We start from the raw sequence: 23,819 nt of genomic DNA on the forward strand, positions 1-23,819 counted from the left end.
GGAAAGGATGAAGGCGTTGATTGCGTACAAGAGTGATGGATTAACTATGGAATTAAAACTGACCAATGTGTTTGTTGCGACTTTGGTTGTACTAGCAACAATGACCTATTTTTTCAAGTAGTTTGGTCGTTTTATTAGTAGTACTTTGGGTTGTGGTTTAATTGTTTAACATCAAGTTTTAAACGTTATATTTGGTTTAGTCACATTTTTTTATCGTCTAAAAAAGACTGTTTGAAACCTTGTCGTGTTATTATTATCGACCAAACCCTTGAAATTAAACATAAACATTTGTACATGTTTGTACACATACGTCTAACATTAAAGGTTGGCAGTATTAGGAAGATGCTTACCAAATAAAAATAAAAATATATAATTAACCATGCGTAATACACACAAACATTTTACATCAAATTATTCCTATCCACGTAAGATAGATTGTTGGGATGTAGGTAATGAAGATAATATAAAGAGTTCAGCAACGTGGTTTAGAAGTTTGGAATGTAAGCAACATTGACAAATGGAAACATAGGCTACGAATCGTCGTCACTCCGCTCGCGCTGGTAGAAGTATTCCAACCGAAGTTTGAAATCTCTAACCTCAGGGAAGGGTGGTTCAAATATCACTTTAGAGACACCCCGTTGACTAACCACTTCCATCCCTCCTGCGGTGTGGAAAAATAAGGAAAAAGGGTAACCAAAATTAGTTTTATGCAGTAATCTTATATTTAAAAGGTGATTGAATTGTTTTAAATACGTTTGCCTAATCCGTACCTCCATCCAAAAACTTGGGCCTCTAGAATCGCAAGACTACAACTGGTTTGCCTCCGCATAGCCAAAAATTGCGGGCGAAATCATCGACCATTTCATCATAACCCACACATTGCAAGTGATGACCCCTACCCACAGAGACACCTTACGTTAATAGCCCGGTATATCTTTATAGTGTGTGAAAGCTAATAATCGCGAGAACGACTCACTCAAGATTCGTCAATGAAAACCGTATCAACCGGGTTCTCTCGGCAAACCGTGGAGCAGTTGGATCGTCCACCAATATTCTTCGTTCGACGTGAGTAACTTGCCCCATCGTGTCTATGGTGTCATGTCATTAGAATTATGGTACTGGATATGATATTATAAAATGGAACAACACAATGCAACGTTACCTAAGCAGCAGTTCTGGGTCCAAGGAGACCATCGTTCGTAAATTTGGTCGAAGGGGACGTAGTCGATGTAGTGATTGGTCGACAAGCAACGAATGTTGTCCACAACCGTGTCAGCAGTGAATTTGATCCGGTAGTTGGAAGCCACGACCTTCACAGCGGATGTGTCGTCAGTGACGACGAAATTAGAGAAGGTTTTCCACAAACCCTCCTCAATCCCCGCACATAACTGGGGCAACAGGTCCTCGCTGATTGTTGCCTGCATCTTATCTCCCTACGGTGGGGGAAAAAAGTTCAACCATGATGTACATGTATCATTTAATATTAAGTGCATATAATATGATGATGAGACGAGTCACTTATGAAAACATCTGAAACAACCATTTCAAAGGTGACGATGTTCGCTTCTCTCTTTCTCCACTTGCGGATGATCTTAACAGAAACCTTCCAATCAGATCGCCACGTCTGGAGATCGGATAGCCTGTCGAAATGCACCATGACTTTGTTGCACTTATGTTTACTTTGTGATGTGATATTTTGGTTTTTGAGAGACGAATACATACTTTACCGGGTGTGTATTTGTCTTCTTATATAAGCAGCGAACAAACACAAATGGATTATCAATATTATGGCTTTTCAAACGTCGTGACTGCATTCCATACAGATTCATCGCATTTAGATATTTAACATGTGTAACTGCCGGTTAAGCGAAGACGAGACATCGCATGCACTACTTAATTATGACCCTATAGTCGACGTTATATATTGGCGGAAAATATATTTGTTCATTTAACAAACCAATTCAATGTAAAACTTTATAAAACATCAAGGAATAGTGAATGATGGTTTAACCAGACGAATAAAGGCTGATATATAGTGTAAATGAACCAATAACGTTGAAGAACTGTATAATTTGAATAAAAATATTTAAAGAAAAGCTCAGCCATTGCACTGTTTATAAAAAAAAATTATTTAAAAATAGTTTAGTAGTAGAGGCAAAATCTTCGTTCTTAATAGACGGAAAACTGAGGCCTCAGCTGCGACGGCGCATTCGGATGTCCGATAGGGTTGTTTTACATCCCGATTTTTTGAATTAAGGTGTTTAGATCTGGGATAAGTACTACAAAACGACACTCCATAGAAGTCGGCGACGGAACATTTAAGGAAGAAGAGATTACAGAGGTCGGGTGAAATCAGAGAAAGGCGACTAGTTTCGATCCCTCTTTCATCACCGGTGTTGAATCAGAAGGTAAGTGTTTCTCTTGGCTTCTTACTTTAAATTGGAAGAGAGATTGTACCCCCAAATTCTATATTAGGTTGGAAGAGTATATAGCAAATACATTTAAGAATCGCTTTGAGTAGCCCAGGATGTGAAATCGATGAATAGTAGTGTATCTGTGGCGGGCAGAGGATAAATAACCGTAATCGTCAACAGAATTAAACTTTGGTAGACATTGGTATTAGGGTTAATTGGTTTAGTGTACGTACATATTAATATGTACGTTACTTCATGGTGATAGGATGGATCCCGAGGCTGTAGAGATCGTTCCTCAATTGAGCTTGGATCTACCGAGGAGGTTATTTGCTCTTGACCATTACCCTCTCAAAACCAAGATAAATGCGTATTCAAAACCGGAATATCTTTCTACAATATCGAGGGTGCTGAGTGGAACAAAAGAAATGGAAAACTTGTTAGAGTCTCCATTTGGGCAGCTTTTTCGTATCCCTGCTAACAAGATCTCGTTCTCCGGTAAACTAGTTCATGGATTTGTTTGCCGTCAATTGGTGACCAAAAAGCGGCATGAGATGTGGATTGTGTTTGGTGGCAATCCAATCAAGTTTGGATTACAGGAATTTGCAGAGTTGACAGGTCTCGAATGTGGAAATTATCCAAAAAAGAGAGATGTGGAAAGAGCTACAAAACGGATAAATGATGTAAGACTGTTTGGGAAGTACTATTCGGGGAAAACATAGAACCAACGATCTCCGAGTTGGTAAAAAGGTTGGAGACTGAGGAAATGGAAACGTGGCAGAAACTAGCTTTAGCGCTGATAATAATAGTTGATGGAGTTCTAACATGCGCCACGCAACCTGTAAAACCAGATCTGAAGACAGTGGAGATGACCAAGAATATTGATTTTTTTTTCAAATATCCATGGGGAAGGTTGTCATTTGAACGGACGCTGGAGACTATTACAGGATTTTAATGTCCAGCAGACGTAGACAGCTTAGTAAAAACTTTCAAGCAACAATCAGTTGCTGTTCATGGATTTACTCTAGCACTCCAGCTGCTGGCTTTCCAATCTGTCCCACCAATTGCAAGATTAGTACTATCTGACCTTCAAGATCAGGCGTTTAATCAAAGATCGATCCACAATCTGGCTAAACTGCAGCCAATCAAGACAGCAGACATCTTCGCATGCGAGGCTGCTAAAGAGGTATGTACTTGGATAATATAATACGTAAACAACCTGAAACTATAAGTTTCGTAAAATGTATATATTTTTGTAATCATATTATAGGTGGTTATTAGACGGATGGTTGGTAGTGGGGAGCATTGTGATAGTGGAGAATTGGCGTGGCGTGACGAAGAGGAAGACCATCAAGTTGACAACATTGAAAATCTTATTAAAGCTGGCCACAAATGGGATGAGGCAATATGGATGGGAGGTGATGATAGGTGTCCAAAACAGACACGTCCCAAACAGAAAGGTATTAAAAACATTTATACATTACAAATGGTTTCACTATAAATTTAATTTTTTATAATTAATGGTTAATTGGTGATATAGTTACAGTTGACTGTCAGAAGAGGAAAAGAGCAGACACCGCAACAATTGACAATAAGAAAGAGAAGAGCACGAGAAATGATGTGCGGCCGGGGGGGTATGCCCATTGTTGATGAACGTTTGGACGATGACCAATTTGAAAGGTATGCGGCGGAACTAAGCCGGTTCTACAGGAAACAAGAAGCACTGATAAAGGAAACTCAGGCAAACATGGAGATTTTCGTACGTACAGAGATCCGCAAGGAGATAAGAGCTGCACTACTGGAGGTTAAAAGAAACAAACATGGGGAACCTTCTTATGCTTCGCATACAGTTTCAGAGAAGAAGTATTCAAAAAAAAGAAGAGGGAAAACTATAAAGTTTCGAAGAATGAGTTCAGTAATGGTTATAAAAAAAAAGTGAGAAAAGGTCAGAAACAGGGGATGCGCTGACACTGCTAAGGTTGATATGACAANGTAGAAACAACAGTTAACCTCCAATAGTGCAAACTTATTTTTTATTTCGAATATTTGCCATATTTATAGTGTCTACTTAGATGNAAAATTATGTTGCTATCGTGGTGTGCATAGGGTGATCGGAATACTGATGGTTCGAAGGATGCCATAGATGGTCAACANAAACGAAAGCGATGTCGAAGAGGGCTGTAAAGAGACTAGAGGTCAACCGGATCAAAGTCCCGGGGAGAAATGTATTCCCGGTGACTCAGACAATTTAGTGCCGCAGTCGGTTATTATTGTGGATGAAACAGGACGGGCAGAAGAAGTGATAATGGAGATACGTGCGAGTCAACCATCCGAAGCCATAGTGATAAAAGCAGGGTCGGTTTCATNAGACAATTGAGTTAATGAGTGTCGCCAAGATTATGACGCGGGGGACATTGCTGTGGAGCTATCACCAACTAAAACCGTATCCGATGTAAGTATTTGACACGGAATGGAGATTACAACACTATATTCGTAATAAAGCATTGTCCACCTTTAATTGAACAGATATNAATTTTGGTGTGTTCATGGTTTATTGTTGACCGTTTCATATGACCGGTTTGCGTTTAACTGCATCTGCAGCACATGGAGATGATTGCCCTNATGATCTGCATTGTAACAAAATGGTAGGTCAGGATGTAACCATAAAAGGGATAACCATCTGTGGGTATCATATATATTCGGTTATTAGTTTATCTCCTCTAATCTAAACGTGTGAAAAATTGAGCTTGTACCAAGTTCCTACTATAAACACGCTTCTTAAAAGTTTCATCATTTTGAATAGGAGGATGGGGAATAACTGCATCAAGAAGGCGGGAAAGTCAAGTGGTTTAACAGTAACGGAGGGGACATAAAACGTCAGGAAGGCGAATCAGATGAGGGTTGTAACAAAACCGAAATACATGTAGAAAATGAAACTGCAGTTGACGGTCAACAAGAGGCAAGTGTCTAACTTTGATGATTTCGATTATTTGTGACATTAGTGTACGTAAGTATGAATCTATGTACGTACATCTTATTAGGCCGAAGTCCAAGCACTACAAAAGGAAAGCGATGGCGAGGAGGGCTGTAACAAAACTGATGGACATGTACAAATAGAAACAACAGTTAACCTCCAATAGTGCAAAATTATTTTTTATTTCGAATATTTGCCATATTTATAGTGTCTACTTAGATGGTCCAGTGTACGTCACAACTAATCTATGTACGTGCATCTTATTAGGCCGGAGACCAAGCAATACCCAACGAACGCGATGTCGAAGAGGGCTGTAAAGAGACTAGAGGTCAACCAGATCAAAGTCCCGGGGAGGAATGTATTCCCGGTGACTCAGACAATTTAGTGCCGCAGTCGGTTATTATTGTGGATGAAACAGGACGCGCAGAAGAAGTGATAATGGAGATACGTGCGAGTCAACCATCCGAAGCCATAGTGATAAAAGCAGGGTCGGTTTCATACGACCCTATGGAAGATGTTGCTGATGGGAAATTCGCCAAATTCACCGAGTTGATAAAACAAGATAATGTGTAAGTGTAGTATATATTACTCCGATGACATATTGATATGCTCAATCATTGATATAGGATATTCATAATTACAAAATTTCGCAGGGTACACACCTTTTTCGGATTCCGCAAGGCAGATATCCTATTCTTCTCTACTCTTATATCGTCCCAAAAATGGGTCCATAGTCAGGTACATATTTTAAACTTTAACTACACAATTTTGGTGTGTTCATGGTTTATTGTTGACCGTTTCATATGACCGGTTTGCGTTTAACTGCATCTGCAGCACATGGAGATGATTGCCCTAACGCTGTAGCACAAAAATGGAGAAGAAATGATAAAACAAAGGACCGTAATTTTGGACTCCGTTCTCTTTTACGAGTTGACAAGATGGTTCCAAGCATTCAACAGGAGCACGGCAAAACGAAATTTCAGAGGGGACAAAGTACTCATTGACATCGTCAATGGGGAAAGGATGCACCACGAACCAAGGTTGAAGTGGGTTACAGATGTCGACGTTATATATGCTCCAATGAACTGGAAATCTAAGCATTGGGTAGGAGTGGGCATAAATCTTAAAACAAGTAGTGTTTCCATTTACGATCCTTTGATGACCCTTTCCAGAGAAACTCTTGCATTGTCCCGGATCAAGCCGGTGATTATGATGATACCGTACTTACTTCAGAGGGTTATCGATGTCAATTACCATCTCGATCCATTTACCGCTGAAAGGGTTAGCCAAGTAGGACAAAACTTAAGGACGGGAGATTGTGGACCTTTTACTTTGAAGTTTTTAGAACTGTTGAGCATGGGTAACCGATGACTGATTGCTTGAAGATCACCGACAACAATATTGACAATTTCCGAAAGAAGTTCGCGATGGACGTCTACGAAGCTGGTATTGGCCCGATAAATTAAGTAGCGAATAAACATTCTTCCTGGTTGTACTTATTACTTTCACGCAGGTGGTCCATATGATCCGTAACAGTCTGTTAGGATGATTATGGTTCGCTGAATTTGAATACAATTTAATCACATCACGCTCATCATATCATAGGATTGCCAGTAGGGACAAGTTAGTGTGCTCAAAATGGATAGAAACTAAGCACCAACCATGGACCTAAAAATCAAGTCTATAACGTTAGAAAATCGATTGTACGTACACTGATGAATATACGTACGTGTGTACACAGACCATAAATATACGTACGTGTGTACACAGACCATAATAAGGCCGTTACTTAGTTGATGGTACGTACACATATGAATATACGTACGTGTGTACACAGACCATAATAAGGCCGTTACTTAGCTGATGGTATGTATACATCTGATAAAGGCCTAACATATACTAATACTGGTTAGAAAGACGTCATAATGATACATATCTAGACCCTCCAATATACAAAAAACACTACACCTGAAGAGGGTTTACAAACAACCGATAGGAGCTATGTGAGTGACCAGACCTCGGAAAATCTAAGAACGACATCCTCAAATCCCACATGTTACCAAAAAAATGACCAAACACGCATCTTCTATTAGCAACACGCGTAAAACCAATCTTCAATTTTGCAAAATCATACTGCTCCGGTAATGTACATGGAACCTCTTCAACTTTTTGATCCCGAGTTGAACTCAGCTTCCGGATAATCTACTGTCTCCGACGTAGCATCTAGTTGGAGAAAGCAGTCTCGGTCTGGGACCTCATCAAACACGTCTGCAGCAAGTTTCATCCTAATAGAAGGCATGGCCGCATCACATAGGCCTGTGTAATTTACTCCAAGAGCTATACACTCTAAGCACTTCAACGTGTACACACCACAGTCACCTTGTTGATAGTTCTGTGGGAGTGTTTTCACCCGGTAGTAACTAAATGCCGCCGCCCCGATATGCTCATCTTTGTACCTCCGGTTATATGCTTGTATCAAGCGTGGGATCATTTTTGCGAACGGTTTGCACTTCTTTTGTAGACTCTCGTCGGTTCTACCGCTGTTTATGCTATCGTAAACTCTTAGCCTCCGCTGGACTAAGTCAGCTTCGATGGCTACCCAATGGTTGTTATCGAGGTTGTATGGGAAGAGCAGGGTGTCTACATCGTCAACCCACACCTTGTTTGTCATTCCGTATTTTGGCAGCCTTCCCACGTACGTCTCAAAATAACCTTCTCCAAAAACCCATTGATTAGAGGCTTCCATTTTAGGGAATTCGAATGCCCACATACTAACAAACAAAGGATCGAGAAAAGCAATACGATCTGTTTTATATGGGGATGGCGTTTGCGTCCCCCTAATACGGAACATATGCATACATGTAACCATGTGCTGCAACACGAGTGACATCTATCAGGCATTAGTATACCATAGTTAACTGCGTCAAATGTTATGCTACGAAGCTTACCGCATCCCATAACCAGCCGAATGTTGTAGTTGGCCACAATTGTTTAGGGGTCAGGAGGCGAAAATAAAATTCGGCATTTCCAGTGCAAGGTACTTTAGCCCTGAATACCAAAATTAACAAATCAGTTATAGATCGTAGTCCTCAAATCCGAATATAGACACTAATTATATACAACTCTAAATGAAGACTTACAAATCATCAGTTAGGAAGGACATCAGCTTTGCAATTTTCTCAGGACTTTCCTCACTAAAAGGATCGTACACTGCGGAGATAGGACTACAATGTGGCTTTCACGTCGGGTCATTAATGCAGCTCGCATTGATTCGTCATTAGGGTTTAACCCTATGTTAGTGTCCACTGGATCTACTAATAGAAGATTAAGCTCTCTTGATGGAGGAAACACCTTTTGTAACAAATATGCAAAATTCCTGGCTTTCTCTTTATCTTTCATTGTATGAGACAATGCAGGAGTGCTGGTCCCCTTGGTTAAATCCACAACAGATTCGCACTTTCGATCCGATGAGCCAGGGTTACCACCACTTACCGGATAGATAACATTAATAGGAACGGGTTGAGCACCTGCTCCATCTACTTTGTCATTATACTTTGCTCTTTTATCACCTTCCTCTGTCTCCCAACTCTGTACTCTTTTGCCACGCTGTACACTGTCTACCATCTCCTTTGCAATTCGCTCTACACTGTCCTCTAGTTCGATTTTAATACTCCCAGACCACATGACTAGCAACTTTATAACCATCCTTGTCCGAATGCTTTATCTGATATAGCCATGACTTGAAACAAAAGACATGTATTTGACGTTATATACAAGACATTTGAAATATAATATGACGCTGTTAAACTAGAGACAAAGTATACAAATTGCTAAATTGCGTGTACGAAAAAAATCATATATAAAAATAATTACAAAATTATACAACTTCACAATACTGAAATTGATATTGTTTCCTCGAATAGATAAATACAAAGACTTCATACTGAACAATAGATATATAATAACAATTTTATCAATACGGTACGCAGATCATACCTCCTCTATTTTTTGTTCGTCATTTCTTAATGTACGAGGTCCTTGCATATGCGCTCTTCCATCCGTTGTGTTGATAACAACTTACTTCAATAGTTGAACGTCACTCTCAAAGTTACCCATCCTACTCTCCATACCTTGAAGTTTGAACACAACTTCCGCTATTGCTCTAGAAAACGATATCTGAATATTATCCATTTTCGCCCCTAGTGTTTCAACCATAGTAAATAACCTTCCACTACCATCTTCACCCTGCACACCTGAATGCTTATCTCCAGACGCCTTCTCTGCTGAACATTTGTCCCCAACACTTTCTTTCTGCTCCTTCGCATTATTGGGGACATTACGGATGCTGGTTGGGGCTGTTTCAAGGAAATCATCGTCACTTACCCCTGCAACATGTTGCCTCCTCTCCCTCTTCTTCGTATGTTCCCCCTTCCTTTTTTTTACACAATCCCATTCTCTTTCATCCACTTCGCCATTGATCACGTCTAACAGCAGATTATCCAGTTTCTTCTTCAAACCTTCTCCTACACCATACACACAATACTGTCCTGGCCAATCTGGATATATGAACTCCAAAGGTTTAGGTACTAAATGCTTCACCTGAAGCTGCATTTCAGATACCATAACTTTTAATAATCTATCACAAAGAAAAAATGCAGACAAATAATGTATACGTAAATTGAAGGCATACCTCCCCATTATTAAGGAGTTTGCTCCCGGATATGAAGGCTTCGATATCCTTCCTTGGCCTCCCTCCTCTCCACCTTAACAGAGGCAAATCTACACCTTCTCTTACATTCCCGTAGCTAGCCCCCAGCACCTTCACGCTCTCAAATGCCCATATCAGCAATACATGGACACATCCATGGAGGGTATAAGCATTGTTAGGTAACCCAAGGACTTTGATGGAATCAACTAAACTCTTGAATCCAACCCTACCCCATTGAAAACTCTCAAATGCTTCTTCATTCAACGCCCTTTTAGCGTATTCCAGAGGAATCCGACTGTTCCTTGATAAACCAAGCACTCCAACATGAACAAGATACAACCGAGCAATCTGCGTCTTCATTTCATCAGACCACCCACGACAGCTTCTCAAACCCTCAACTAGCTCCTCCCAGTTGGGTCCATTAAAAGCTTTCACCTTTAAAGCCGCCCATAAAGGTGTATGATCGACTTCAAACTCTGTTTCATCAATCTTCTCACAATTCAAACCACTAATTTCTTCATATTCATATAGAGAGAACCTCAGCGGCTTTCCTCCAACCAAAAACCATACCTCCGATGGAATGTTTATTGCCAATTGATTGGACAATAGATAATGGATGGTCTTCCCACAAAACAGGTTGTCAGATTCGGCTAGATCCAATAGAACTCCCAGCTGCGAATTCTTTCTTATTTTGTCATACACCTCATCACAACCAAAGCCTTTCAAACCAGCAAGATTGGACAAACTACAATCGTGGTGCATGCTTCTCATCATCAGTGGAAAATTACCAACCCCATATAACCTACTTGGATATCTCTTGCTTGACCCCATATCTACGACAGAAGCTTTAGTTTAGTTATTAATTCAATATCACAAAACATTTGTTGCTTAGATTAGCAACAAAGCAACATGAAGTCACACAAATATCTTCCAAAAAACAGAGCTCAACAACATACAGAAAACTAACATGAATTTCGTCAGAAATTACCTTCCACAATATACAAGGCCTACTATGTAATACTCGAAATCTTAGAAAACAGTAAGCAATAGAGACTAAACCACGATATAGAAATTTACCTCAGAGCAAATCGCTATATTTCCCTCCTCCTCTACTTCAAACCACCTCGCCGTCAACTCGCCGTCAGTGGTCCTCCAGCCAAACGTCCTCCACACAGATTCTTTTCACGCCGCAAGCTATCTAAAAATAGCTGATCTCAACCCAACAATCGTAAGACAAACAACACAAAGATTCAAGGGATCGACTTAGGTTTATGATCTTTTTATTTTCCCCTTTTAAGATCTTCGTTTTAAAAGAGAATGGCATAAANACGTCCTCCACACAGATTCTTTTCATGCCGCAAGCTATCTAAAAATAGCTGATCTCAACCCAACTATCGTAAGACAAACAACACAAATATTCAAGGGATTGACTTAGGTTTATGATCTTTTTATTTTCCCCTTTTAAGATCTTTGTTTTAAAAGAGAATGACATAAAACACACAACTCAGATATAGAAGTAATCTGCAAACTTTTATGTGTTATTCTAGTAAGACAGAAATCTCAACGTGTTAATCTAGTTATAAATCTACTTTTATGTAATATTTTAGGTAATTTCCCTAACATATAGTGTAATAGTCAACAAATTTAATAGTACAGTGGGATAATCTGATATATTTAAATGTAAATAGTTTCCCTAATATCATAAAATTAATAAAAATTACTATGTTTGGCTATTTGGGATGTGACTTGTGTGAGTCAGTGTGTGAAGGTGATGTTTCCACAAGTTAGAATAAATTAGATTAGTTACGATGACGACATAAATGATACGTGTCACTCCAGGAGTTGTGAAAGAAGAAGAATGCCAACAGATTGAAAAAATAAAAATCTCTTTCTTTTTTTGGTTGAGCATTTTTTTTTGTTTGTTTGTGCAAACACCTAACTGAAATGATAAGACACACCTTAGATAACCTTTAGATAACGTTTCTCTGCCTTTATTAATTGTCTTTTCTTTTTTGTGTTAGTTTCAAGAAATAATTAATATTCATATCAAAAACAATAATAATGCAAAAATGATTAAAGAAAAAAGAAGTAAAGTACCGATGATTGTATTATCCACAATGATTCCAACATCACAAAACCAATAATTTATTTATCAAACTGAACCAAGCCTCAACTTTGTCAAATTAAACCGTACCGGCAGTCAGCATACCCAAACCAAATTACTAAACCAATAAAAGTGAATCTGAAAACGTAAACTCAATTACAACCCCCGACCTGCTAATTAATAAACCTAACAAGTGGTAATGAAGATCAAATCAGGAAAAAGAAAAAAGAGTGAATGAAAACAAAAAAGAATGGAGAAATGGAGAAAGATATCTTTCTTATTCCATATCCGATCCAATAAATATATGGACTTTGAGCTGGAAAAAAAGTTGGACCCTATTTTCCATGGTAAAATAAAATAAAATTTAGACCTAAGTCTATAAAGAAAAAGAAGCCAAAAATATAAGTGGATCTGATGCACGAGTACATCCAGTCCATCCTTAGAGTCGGACCTGACTATCATGTTACCCTAAAACTTACAAATAAAAAATAACTAAACTAACCTATTTATAGTGGTACAATAGTTTAGTTGAGCAAATTTACAGACAAAACTACTTGGAAGCTAAGCTACTTAGAAATTAAATATCTTATGGATAAGTGAAACGATCTGACCTATTTTTTAAAAAATGTAATATTAATTAGTGATCACATATTCACTAACAACCTAACAACATTCAATACAAACAACAAAAATACCAAACATTAAACCAATAACTAATCAACAAATACTCCAATAGAATAATTGATAAGCTCAAATTATAATACCCTAAAGGTAATAACAACTTTGCAGTTGTAGTACTTGGGAGCGATTCCACAGAGACTAAAGATCACACAATAAATTATAGAGTTTTTGTTATTACACTAAACAAGTTTATTTGAATTAAAAATAGAAATGCAAAATATTAAACTAAAGTTGTATAAGTTCAAGGGATTAAAAACCTTAGGTTTAGGGAAATTCTCAGGAAATAATGGGATATTAAATCAATCAATTAAATAGGATTCAATCAACTAAAAACTGTTTTTAAACTCTAAACTTAAATGTAAAATAAATCAGTTTTTACTCAAATATTATCTAAGTTTAAAATCCAAATCTCTTTGCAAAATCCAAGTTAAAAACCAGCTTAAAAAACATGTTTAGTTTGTTCACAAAATAACAAAATCAAATCTCTTTGCGAAAAGTAATTTTGCCCATCAAATGTTATATTAGGAAAATCAATTATAGTATCATATTGTTATAAACAAAGGTTTAGGGGAATAATTCTATTGTATATTAATCTATCCATAGGATATAACATATATATAATAATACAACTTTAAGGTTTTAGGTTGATTTACTAATGGGCCGATAATAGGCATCCATACAATATAGAATATTCATAACACTCGCCCATAGATGACCATTATAAAAATATAGTTCCAAATGCGCATGTGAGATGCTGCCTTGTTAAAAACCTTACCAGGAAAACCCAGTGGAAAAAACCATGGTTAAGGGAAAAAAAGTGCAGCGCGCTTTTACTCCCCCTCTTGAGTACATCACTTGAAATCTTCGATATGTTCGCAATCCAATATAATGAAGTAACTTCTTGAAGTAATGGTTGAAAACGTCTTAGTAAATGGTTCTCCAAATCTTCATTTGAAGAAATTTGTAGGACATGTATATCACCATACATCACCATTTTTCTGTAGGCTATTGGTCTCTTAAATGACTCATCTTGATCATTATCTTCGTCTCTCACGATCTAATCAATGTATGTTACAGACTTTGAAGATGATAGTCTTTCACTATTGAAATCATAATATTCCTCTCAAGACGTTTATCTTTTGCGTGTTCTTTGTTGTCTCGTTAAAAACCTTTCATGCAAAAACCCAATGGGATAAAAACCATGAGAAGGGAAAAGAGCACAACCACGCACATAACCATATTTCTTCCCCTGGAAGCATCATCTTCAGGTTACGCATTGTGATCATATATATCAGCTTTTCTAAACTGTAATAAACAGAGCTTTAGTTTACAAACTCATATGATTATCATATATTCTCTCGGGTCATTGAACTTCAAGTCATTTGCACCCCATTCATATAGAAGATATATTTGAACTTTAAGTCCAAATCTTCTTTTACATACAATCTTCCAAAAAATCATCTTATACATAGAAGTTATTCAAACTCTCCTTGTAAATCTTTCTCTTTCAACTCTTCTTCATAGTATGGTACTATAAGACCATTTTTCTATGTAAGATTATGTAAGCATCTTGAGATAAGTTCTCTTTCATCAGATGTCAAATCTGCAACCTCAAGATTTCATGAAAGAACTGATCTTATACAATCCGATTTCTCTATCTTTCAGGAGTAATATTTCATCATTGATTGTTTCTACTGTAGATCAGATAATGATACAAGCTCGAGCTAACTCGGCTGGTACGAACAGGTTTCGTCGCCAAACTTCTCGAACCAAGGATGGAGTGGTTAAGGGACAAGCTGCTCAAGCCTCCAAACCACGAACAAACACGTAACCAGGGGAAGACGAGGTGCACCACACGAGCTGCGAGATTCTCGTGATAAAACACAAAGGTTTCTCTAGCTATGGAGTATCGGGTCTCGACAAAGCTGAGAACGAAGCGGCTGCACAAACTACGGCAAGCTTAGAAGAAAGTTCTTATTTTATTTCATCGTGAAAAATAATGATACACACGGTGGCCTTTATAGGCAATTACAAGAAAGAAGAAAAAATAAAGAAAAGATAAAAAAATTAAAATAAAACAATACTCTAGACTCTAGAGTTTATTGTGCAACAGTCTTAATTAGAATAACTAAATATGGCTAATTTAATCCTGCAAAATCAAAGCAATAAACTCGTTAAAGTAAAATGGAAATAATTCAAAAACTTACCTTCACAGATCGGTAACGAAGGAAAGTCTTGAGCTTGTTCATCAAGCCTTGGTTCTAGACGTTCTCCTAGTCTTCATGCATCCTCTATGTTGATCACAAGGAAGTTGTGGGCTTGGGCCTGCGAGCCCACCAGTGGCCAAAAGTCACTCCGAACTGAATCCAAGTCACGATTCACGGTGGAAGGTGGTGCAACGTCTTCTTCATGTTGGTCTTGAATTGTAGAGAAAATAGCTCGACCCAATGGCTCATGTGGAGGGGGTGATGAGCTGACTTGTTCCATGAGTTTTTCCACATACTTGTTGAACTTGTGTTGAAGCACTTTAGCTCGTTGTCTTGTAATGGCTCCATCAAAGACTTGTGGTGCTTCCGGTTTAGATTCTTTGTCCAGTTTTGTTGGACCATCCGGTTCAGTTGGGATGTCCTCATCAGATAATGTTTTCATCATCAACATATTTTGCACTTGTTCTTGTACCTTTGTTTTAACAAGAACCACTTGTTAGTGCAGAAGAGACAAGAGACACATACAATTTTTCTTTTAACGAGGTTCAACAAATGCCTACATCCTTAGATCTAGCGTTATCTATGCTCCTTAAACATTGATGTGATGCTAAGATGCTTGAAATCAAACCCTACCATGATGAACATCAAAGTCATAAAGTCATAAACCCAGAAAATACTGTTGAAGGGAAGAGAGAGGGGAACATACTATTGAAGAAGTGCAATGTCTTGTGTGGCTTGAATGTAGAGACCTAGTCCAATGTATACCAATTACCAGGGCTTGAAAATTAGTCTGGTTTAGGTCCTATAAAAGTTAGAGACAACGTTAGATCATCTATATATCCATCGAATAGGGACTTGGGGGATTGTTGAGTCGGCTCACAGTCTTTCCAAACTTCGGTTCTGTTGTCAAGCATAATCAAGAGTCATAAGAGTGTTAATCCAAATCAAATAAACCGTTAGAATAAGATCATAATCCCCTATTAGTTTTGACTAAAAAAAATGTGACCCGATAAAAACGTCAAAATTATTGATGTAAAAAATGGAAAAAGGTCACAAGTCAACAAAATAAAAAGTAGCATTAGTATAGGATGGAACATCCTTCCCCCCAGACTTAAATCACACCGTCCTCGGTGGGAAAAAAGAAAGAGTTGAGGATTAAAAAGCATAAGGAAAAGTGTAGGGTTTAAGAACAACATCACCTGGATGGAATGATGTTGTGTCGACTCTTAGACGTTTTATGGTTGCCCAAATATTGTCTTAGAGGTCGGCTGTGGTAATGAAAATGTGGTGACTAACCATTTGTACTTCCTTTGGTTGCTTGACATCGAGTATGAACTAGGCTATGTTCATTCGAATTGTATTTGATATATCTCTAAATGCATCCTCCTTGAAACAAAAACCTAAAACCATCAATAATAATGATAAAATAAAAATAAGAAAAACAAATCTAAGTAAAAGAATGGTGATGGTTGGGAGTTGTCTCGCGGTACACGGATGATGGTCGCGGACATAGCAGCTGGTACGGTGGGTAGGGTATGCGGTACATAGTATGTAGTACACAGTACGTAGGATAGGACATGGCGTTGGCTACGGTTGGTATGGCTGGTGGGGACTCTCGGCATCAGTCACTCAAGGATGGTGATGATCCGTCGCCTTCAGCATACATCAGTCAAGTTGAACATGGCCGGTCAGTAGGTGGTACTTGCCACTAGTCATAGTGTGCATTGCCAATCCATGGGAACTTCTTCCTTCTTTTTGGCTTTTCTATTTTCTATTTTTTTGTGTGTGTTTTTTTTTTATATAAACCTGAAACTAAAATGCAAAAATATTAACAGTAAAAGAAAATAAATCCTAAAAATAAAAACTTACTAGACATGGGTTGCCTCCCAAGTAACGCGCTTGTTTAACGTCGTTGGCTCGACGTTGGCGGCCAAGTTAGGCTTGAGAAGAGTTAGCATCGGGAATCAATGCTCCTTCGGCTCCTTTGATATCTTGATAGTCTGCTCCAGCTTCAATAACAAGTTGTCCTTTTGCAGAAGTTTCTAAAACTTTTGCATGAAGAAAAACTTCTTTAATATGCCTTATCATCTCTTAGATCTGTTCCTTGCTTTCTTTGCTTAGCTGAGGAGGAACTATGATCTTGATCTTGGAAATTCCTGGTGGCTTAGGCGGTTTCGGTTGCTTGGGTGGCAGATTGTTGATACTTGTGGATTCTCCTTGGTTGAATTGCTTCAGCTTGTCAATGTTAGGATCCATCGGTTCTTCATGTAACGAGTTAGTTGGCCATAGCTTCGGCTTAGAGATAGTCGGATATGACTTCTTCTTGTTGATGTTAGCAAAGGTTGTCCTCTTTGACTTGTGGTCGATGATGGCTCCAACAGTAGCTAGGAATGGTCTTCCTTAAATCAAAGGTCTCTCGGTCTTGTCTTCTATCTCTAGGATGTTAAAATCTGTAGGAACTATGCAATCTCCTACTACAAGTTGTAGGTCTCGGACTAATCCATCAAGAACTTTTGATGAGTCTCCAAAGACTAAACTGAAGTTGGATGGCGATATGTCTTGCAATCCTAGCTTTTCAGCTACACTTCTTGACATAACATTAACATTAGCACCAGAATCACAAAGAGAGTTAGAGAATTCAATGCATGTTATGGAGGAGGAGAAAACAAAACGTCTTGGGTCTTCAGCTTTAGGTAGTCTCCTTAATGGGTAGTGGCTTGCCGTTTCTCCATCAAATGGACATGTCATACGAATAACATTCTCATAAGAGTCAAAGAGTGGTACCATATGGTTGGGTTCACGGTAGGTGAGAGCTGGTACGGCTGAGATAGCGTTGCAATATCCTTTAGGATTCTCTTCAGGTTTTCCCGGAAGTACACCAACTTGGCGTGGTACGGCATTAGCGATTTGAGAGACTTGAGTTTCAAGCTTCTTGACATGGATAGAAATGCTTTCAAACTTCCCATTCAATTCAGTATAGATGTTATCCATCCTTGAGTTGATGTGTCTTGATTACTTTTGAAAAGCAACAAGGAGTTCTTGCATCTTTATATCGACGTTGGCATCAGCTTGAGAGGTAGGCGCCTGGGCTGGTCCGGATTGGAAAGGCGGCTTGTTGTTGTTAAATTGAGATCTCGGCTGAAAGTTGTTGTTGTTTCCACCAAAATTGTTGCCTTGAAAGCGGTTAGCTTGCTGAGGATAGTTCTGATCTTGGGGATTCTCCACATTTGGGTTCCTATAAGAAAGGTGAGAAGTATTTCTAAAATTGTTGTTGAAGTTGTTGTTGTACCCTCGGTTTTGGTAGTATCCTTGAGCACCAACATAGTTGACTTCTTCTTCTTGGTCATAAGAATCTTCTTGGAAAGGCTCCATGTTTCCATTGTTAATAGTCTCACAAGAGTTTACTCCACGTTTTTGGTTCCTTAGAAGTTGGTTCATCATGTTCTTAAGATCAGCAATCTCCTTGGAGTCGGAATTGCTAGAACGGATGGTTCTATCAAAATCAGTGCAAGTGTTGCTACTACTTGCGGCAAGGTTGTCGATGAGAGCTCGTCCTTCTTGAACTGTCTTCGTAGTGAAATCACCATTGCTGGCCGTGTCGAGTGAAAGTTGATATTTAGGGTGTAATCCTCTATAGAAGGTACTTCAGAGGTTACCTTGAGCAAAACCATGATGGGGGCAGTCACGTTCATAGTCCTTGAAACGTTCCCATGCTTCATTAAAAGATTTCACCGGTCCTTGTTGAAAACTTTGCAGCTTGTTACGAAGAGAGTTGGATCTTGACTTGGTGTTGAAGTGGTTGAGAAAAGCTGACTTGCATCCTTCCCAGCTAGTAATCGATCCAGGTGGTAGAGACTTTAACCATCTATGAGCCTTGTCGGCTAGAGAGATGGGAAAAAGCTTACACTTCAAGTAATCTTCGGGAATTCCATTGGTTCTTGTTGTAGAGCAGATTTCTTCAAAAAGATCAATGTGGTCCATCGGATGTTCGGTACTAAGGCCATGGAACTGATTTTGTTTCACCAAACAAATAATTTGAGGTTTAATCTCGTAATCACGTCGTGGAGGATGAGTGATATGGATGGCAGCACGGTATTGAACGAATTGGTTTGGAGCATCATAGACGGCTATGGTACGGTTAGGTGTGGCACGTCTTAGAGGGGGCACATAAGCAGGTTGTCTTCCGCCAACTGGAGGTAGTGGTGGATTAGCGATGAGAGAAGGCTGGTGAGGAGGAACATCGAGGTTGTCTCCCACGCCTAGAGGATTAGCATCACGAGGAGCTTGTTGATGGTCTCGGCCAACTTAAGGGTCGAGTTGTGGATCAGCGGCTGCATGGTGGGGGTTGCCACCTTGTGCAAGAATTGGTTCTGTTTGCTCGTTGAGGGCAGGAGGTATCAGCGGTTGGTCGAGGTTAAGGGGACCTTGGTCCTGGCTCCTTTCTTCGGCCATGAGTTATTGTCTTCGAAGTTTCCTAATTTCACGTTCTAGTCGATTAATGTCTTGAAATGGAGATACGGTTCTGGAGGGTTGACTCCTAGTCATGCACTACAAAATCCAAAAACAGAAACTAAAAGGGAAAATAGAGGTTATCGAAAAACAAGAAAATTAAAATTAAAATTGAAAAAATCAAATTATCTTAGACGAGAGTTCTTATCAAATTCAATGGGCAGCTAGTTACTCCCCGGCAACGGCGCCAAAAAACTTTGATTTGTGTAGAATTTCACTCCAAATCTTTTACCTGAAAAGACTACACGACGACTGAAAGTGCACAGTTAATCAATTGTAGTATTTTAGGATCGATCCCACAGAGAGTAATAGCAAACACAAATTGAATTAAAAGAGAAAGAACTATAGGGGCTAAGACTAAATAAGAGATTGGGGTTTTGGTTTTCCTAATATCTATTGCAAATAAATAAAAACGATTTAAAACTATAAGACTAAGGCGTTGGGCGTTTTGGGAGTCATCTCAGGGTTTTCATGATTCTAAGCAATATTAAGTGTAAGATCTAACAAGTAAATACTAAATTCGGTCTAGGTTGTCAACTACGAAACACTAATGAACTAACAAGCTATTTTCATAGAATGAAAGTCTAAAGTCTTCATACTCCGTTACTCAACTTTCGCAGGAAACGACGCATGTCAACCAGCTAGATAAACAAGTTCGATACATTCACCAAACTCCGCAACTCAACTTACAGAGGTTACGACACGAGATTTCGGTATAATACTAGTTCGGAGAAGTACGATAATGCGGTTAACGCTCCCGTTCTCTAGATCAGCACTTGGTGATCAATCCAAGCACATGCATTAAGATAAAGATGTCCCAAAAGAACTCTAATACAAAACCGAAAATAAGATCTAACAACCTAATTGAAGCGAACCATGAATTCCCCCTTAATCACCCCATTAAACCCAACAAATAAAACTACTCGCTTATGATGCAAAGAAACGACATTGATATTATAAAGTATAGCATCAAAAACGAATAAATAAACAAAAAGGGGTTCAAAGGAAACTTCTCTATCGTCACAGAAGTAACTTGATCCCAAAAGCAATGATAGTATGAAAGAACTAGAAAGAGTAGAAAGAGATTGGTGTCTTCGGCGATGGCTTCTAAGAGGAGCTGAGAGAGGACAAGCTTCGACGGCTGAAGAGGAGTCTCTTGTCGTCTCTAGGTCCGCTTCTGGTGGTGTGGATGAAGAACAAAGAGGCACAAAGGAAGCACATCTTGAAAACCCTAGGTCTTAAAAGTATTTATAGGGTTTTGTCTAGGGTTAGGGTTTGTAAGGGTAGAAACGTCTTTTCTTCTTGAGTGCAGGAAAGGGGCGGTGAAAGAGGCTTCTGGACCGTGGATGAGGTTTAGAATGGGCCGCCTTGATGGTCGCTGGTCTGGCCTTGAATAAAAGCCCATCGGCTGGTCGGTTCTTCTTACATTGGTTTATAACACGTTTTGGTAAATCGGGCATGACTTCCGGATAAATGGATGGATTGACTTGATTCTACTTCGAAGAGAAATATGACTCTTCGAGATTTCCATAGACTCCAAGAACGTCAAAATGTGAGTTTAGGAAGGTCTTCAAAAGTGGCCCGTACTGAAGAGCCCTGAAACTTTCCTAAAACGTATTTTCCTTGTCTTTTGGTCCAAATTGCTATAAAACCTGTAAAACCTTTTTGAAACTTGAAATACTTGATAATAGACCTTTTATTCCTGAAATCTCATCAAACTCTTCCTAAATGCATATGAAACTATAGCTAATATGAGTAAAATAATGATGTTATCAAGGACCGCCACCAAGATCAAACAATGTCCAACATGACCGCCACCAAGGCAAAACAATATCAAACAGGACCACCACCAAGGCCAAACAAACGTCAATGGGACCGCCACCATGGTATACGACATCAACAAGACCACCACCAAAGTATCCAGTGTAACCAAGACCACTACCACTCACAAGCATCACCAAAACCACCGCCATGGCACAAAACGTCACTAAGACCACTATCAAGGGACAAACGTCACCAAGACAACCGCCATAATAAAAAATGTCACCAAGACCACCACCAAGGCAAAAATCCCGAAGGATCACTACAAATATCACAACACTTTCCAAAAACAGCAAAGTTCTAATTCATATAAAACTTTATATTTGTAGCACTTTCTAATTATGTAAACTTTCCATTTATAGAAACCTGAAACTATTTCCTTTTCCATGATAACACAAGTCAAATAAAGAAATACTCATCTTATTAATCATGAATGTTTCATTATCATTATAACTTCAACGAAAATACAGAATGAAAAATAAGATACAACGAGACCAAGCCAACAAAAAAAAAAATTGGAAACAAAGGATAGGCATGCTCAGGCCTCGACCTGCTTCTCGAACCACTTCTTGCACTTTGCCTTCATCCTCGCCTCTGACTCCCAAGTCTCCTCCAACACTCCATCACAGTCCCACTGGACTTTCATCAATAGAATCTTCTTCCCCCAAAGTTCCTTGATCCGCCTTTCGAGAAGCCTCACCAGTCTCGCCTCAAGAGTCATGTTGAGTTGAAGATCTACAGAAATCTTAGCCAACAACTCGTCATCCTTTTGAAGACACTTCCTCAGCATCGACACATGGAAGACCTTGTGGAACGCAGGCTTAATCTGAGGAAACTCCAGCCTATATGTAACTAGTCTGACCCGCTCAACCACTTTGAACGGACCCATGTACCTCAGACTCACCCTAGTCTCTGTCAATGACTTGTTCGGACCCCACAACATGGCCATCTTGAGGTACAGTCTATTTCCAACTTGAAACTCAATGTCCTTGCTCCTCTGATAAGCATAACTCCTCTACCGATATTGAGCCTCCTTCATGTTCAGCTTGAGCATCTGGATCTTCTATGTGATCTTCTGAACAAAACTTGCATCCAGTATGTTCGTCTCCCCCATCTGAGTCCAACATAATGGTGTTCGACATGGCCTCCCATACAACGCCTCATAAGGAGTCATACTAATACTCGTTTGATAACTATTGTTGTAAGAAAACTCGACCAGGTTCAACTGATCAGCCTAGTTACCACCCCAATCAAGCACACACATCCTCAGCAAATCTTCCAGCATCAAAATCGTTCTCTCTGAGTAAACATTTGTCTGAGGATGGTAAATTGTACTCATATGCACCATAGTGCCAAACTTTGCCAGAAAAACTTTCCAAAATGCCAAAGTGAACATGGAATCTCTATCTGACACTATGCTCACAGGCACACTATGCTCATAGGCACACCATGCAACCGTATTATCTTCCTCACATATTTCTTAGCCAAAACTGCCGCTCCATCAGTCTTCATGGCCAGAAAATGTGCAAACTTGGTCAGATGATCCACAATCACCGAAATAACATCTATATTCCTTAAAACAGGCAAACCAACCATTAAGTCCATCGTGATCATATCCCACTTTCACTCTGGAATGGGTAAACTCTACAACAGGCCACCCGGCACCTGATGCTCAGCCTTCACTAACTGCCAGGTATCACATCTCCCGGCCTAGTTAGCGACATCCTTCTTTATCCCGACTCAATGATAATACCATTTCTGATCACGATACATCTTAGTCGCTCCTGGATGAACAAAGAACTTGCTCGAATGAGCTTCTCTCAGAATCTTCTGCCTGAGACCGTCATCCTTGGGCACACAAACCTGACCATGCACAAGGATAATCCTATTAGCAGACACCTGATACTCAAAACTTGCATCTTTAGCGGAATTCACCAGCTCCACATCAATCTCTTGAGCCAACCGAACTCTACTTAAAAGTACTCTATCTCCTGCCTCTAAATCCAATGACTCTTGTGAGATATCACACAACCTCAGGGTACTAATCCCACTCACCAACGACTCAATAGCCTGCCCCTGACCCGAAGCTGTCTGCTTCCACCTCAGAGCATATGCAACCACATTAGCTTTACCGGGATGGTAAGATATATCCATATCATAGTCTACCACTAACTCCATCCACCGCCTTTGCCTCAAATTTAGCTCATGCTGAGTGAAGATATAGTTCAGGCTGTTATGATCTATACACACTTGTACCTTTTTGACATACAGATAAGACCTTCAGATTTTAAAGCGAAAACCATAGCTGCTATCTCCATATCATGAGTAGATAAGTTGCCCACATGCTTTCGCAACTGCCGTTAAGTATAGGCTAAACCCCCCCCCCCCCCCCCCCCCCCCCCCC

General features: G+C 39.3%; 1 protein-coding gene across 1 annotated transcript; it reads right to left on the bottom strand.

The window, feature by feature from the left end:
* Window positions 1-9,462: 9,462 nt before the first annotated feature.
* Window positions 9,463-10,924, bottom strand: LOC104773588. The gene is made up of 3 exons (XM_010498232.1): window positions 10,664-10,924; window positions 10,076-10,582; window positions 9,463-9,990 (listed from the first exon to the last, which is right to left on the bottom strand). Exons 1-3 carry the CDS (start codon window positions 10,922-10,924, stop codon window positions 9,463-9,465), a joined length of 1,296 nt encoding a protein of 431 aa, XP_010496534.1.
* Between the last annotated feature and the right edge of the window lie 12,895 nt (window positions 10,925-23,819).

The sequence above is a fragment of the Camelina sativa genome, unplaced genomic scaffold, assembly GCF_000633955.1.
Source record: "Camelina sativa cultivar DH55 unplaced genomic scaffold, Cs unpScaffold00585, whole genome shotgun sequence".
Lineage (NCBI taxonomy): Eukaryota > Viridiplantae > Streptophyta > Magnoliopsida > Brassicales > Brassicaceae > Camelina > Camelina sativa.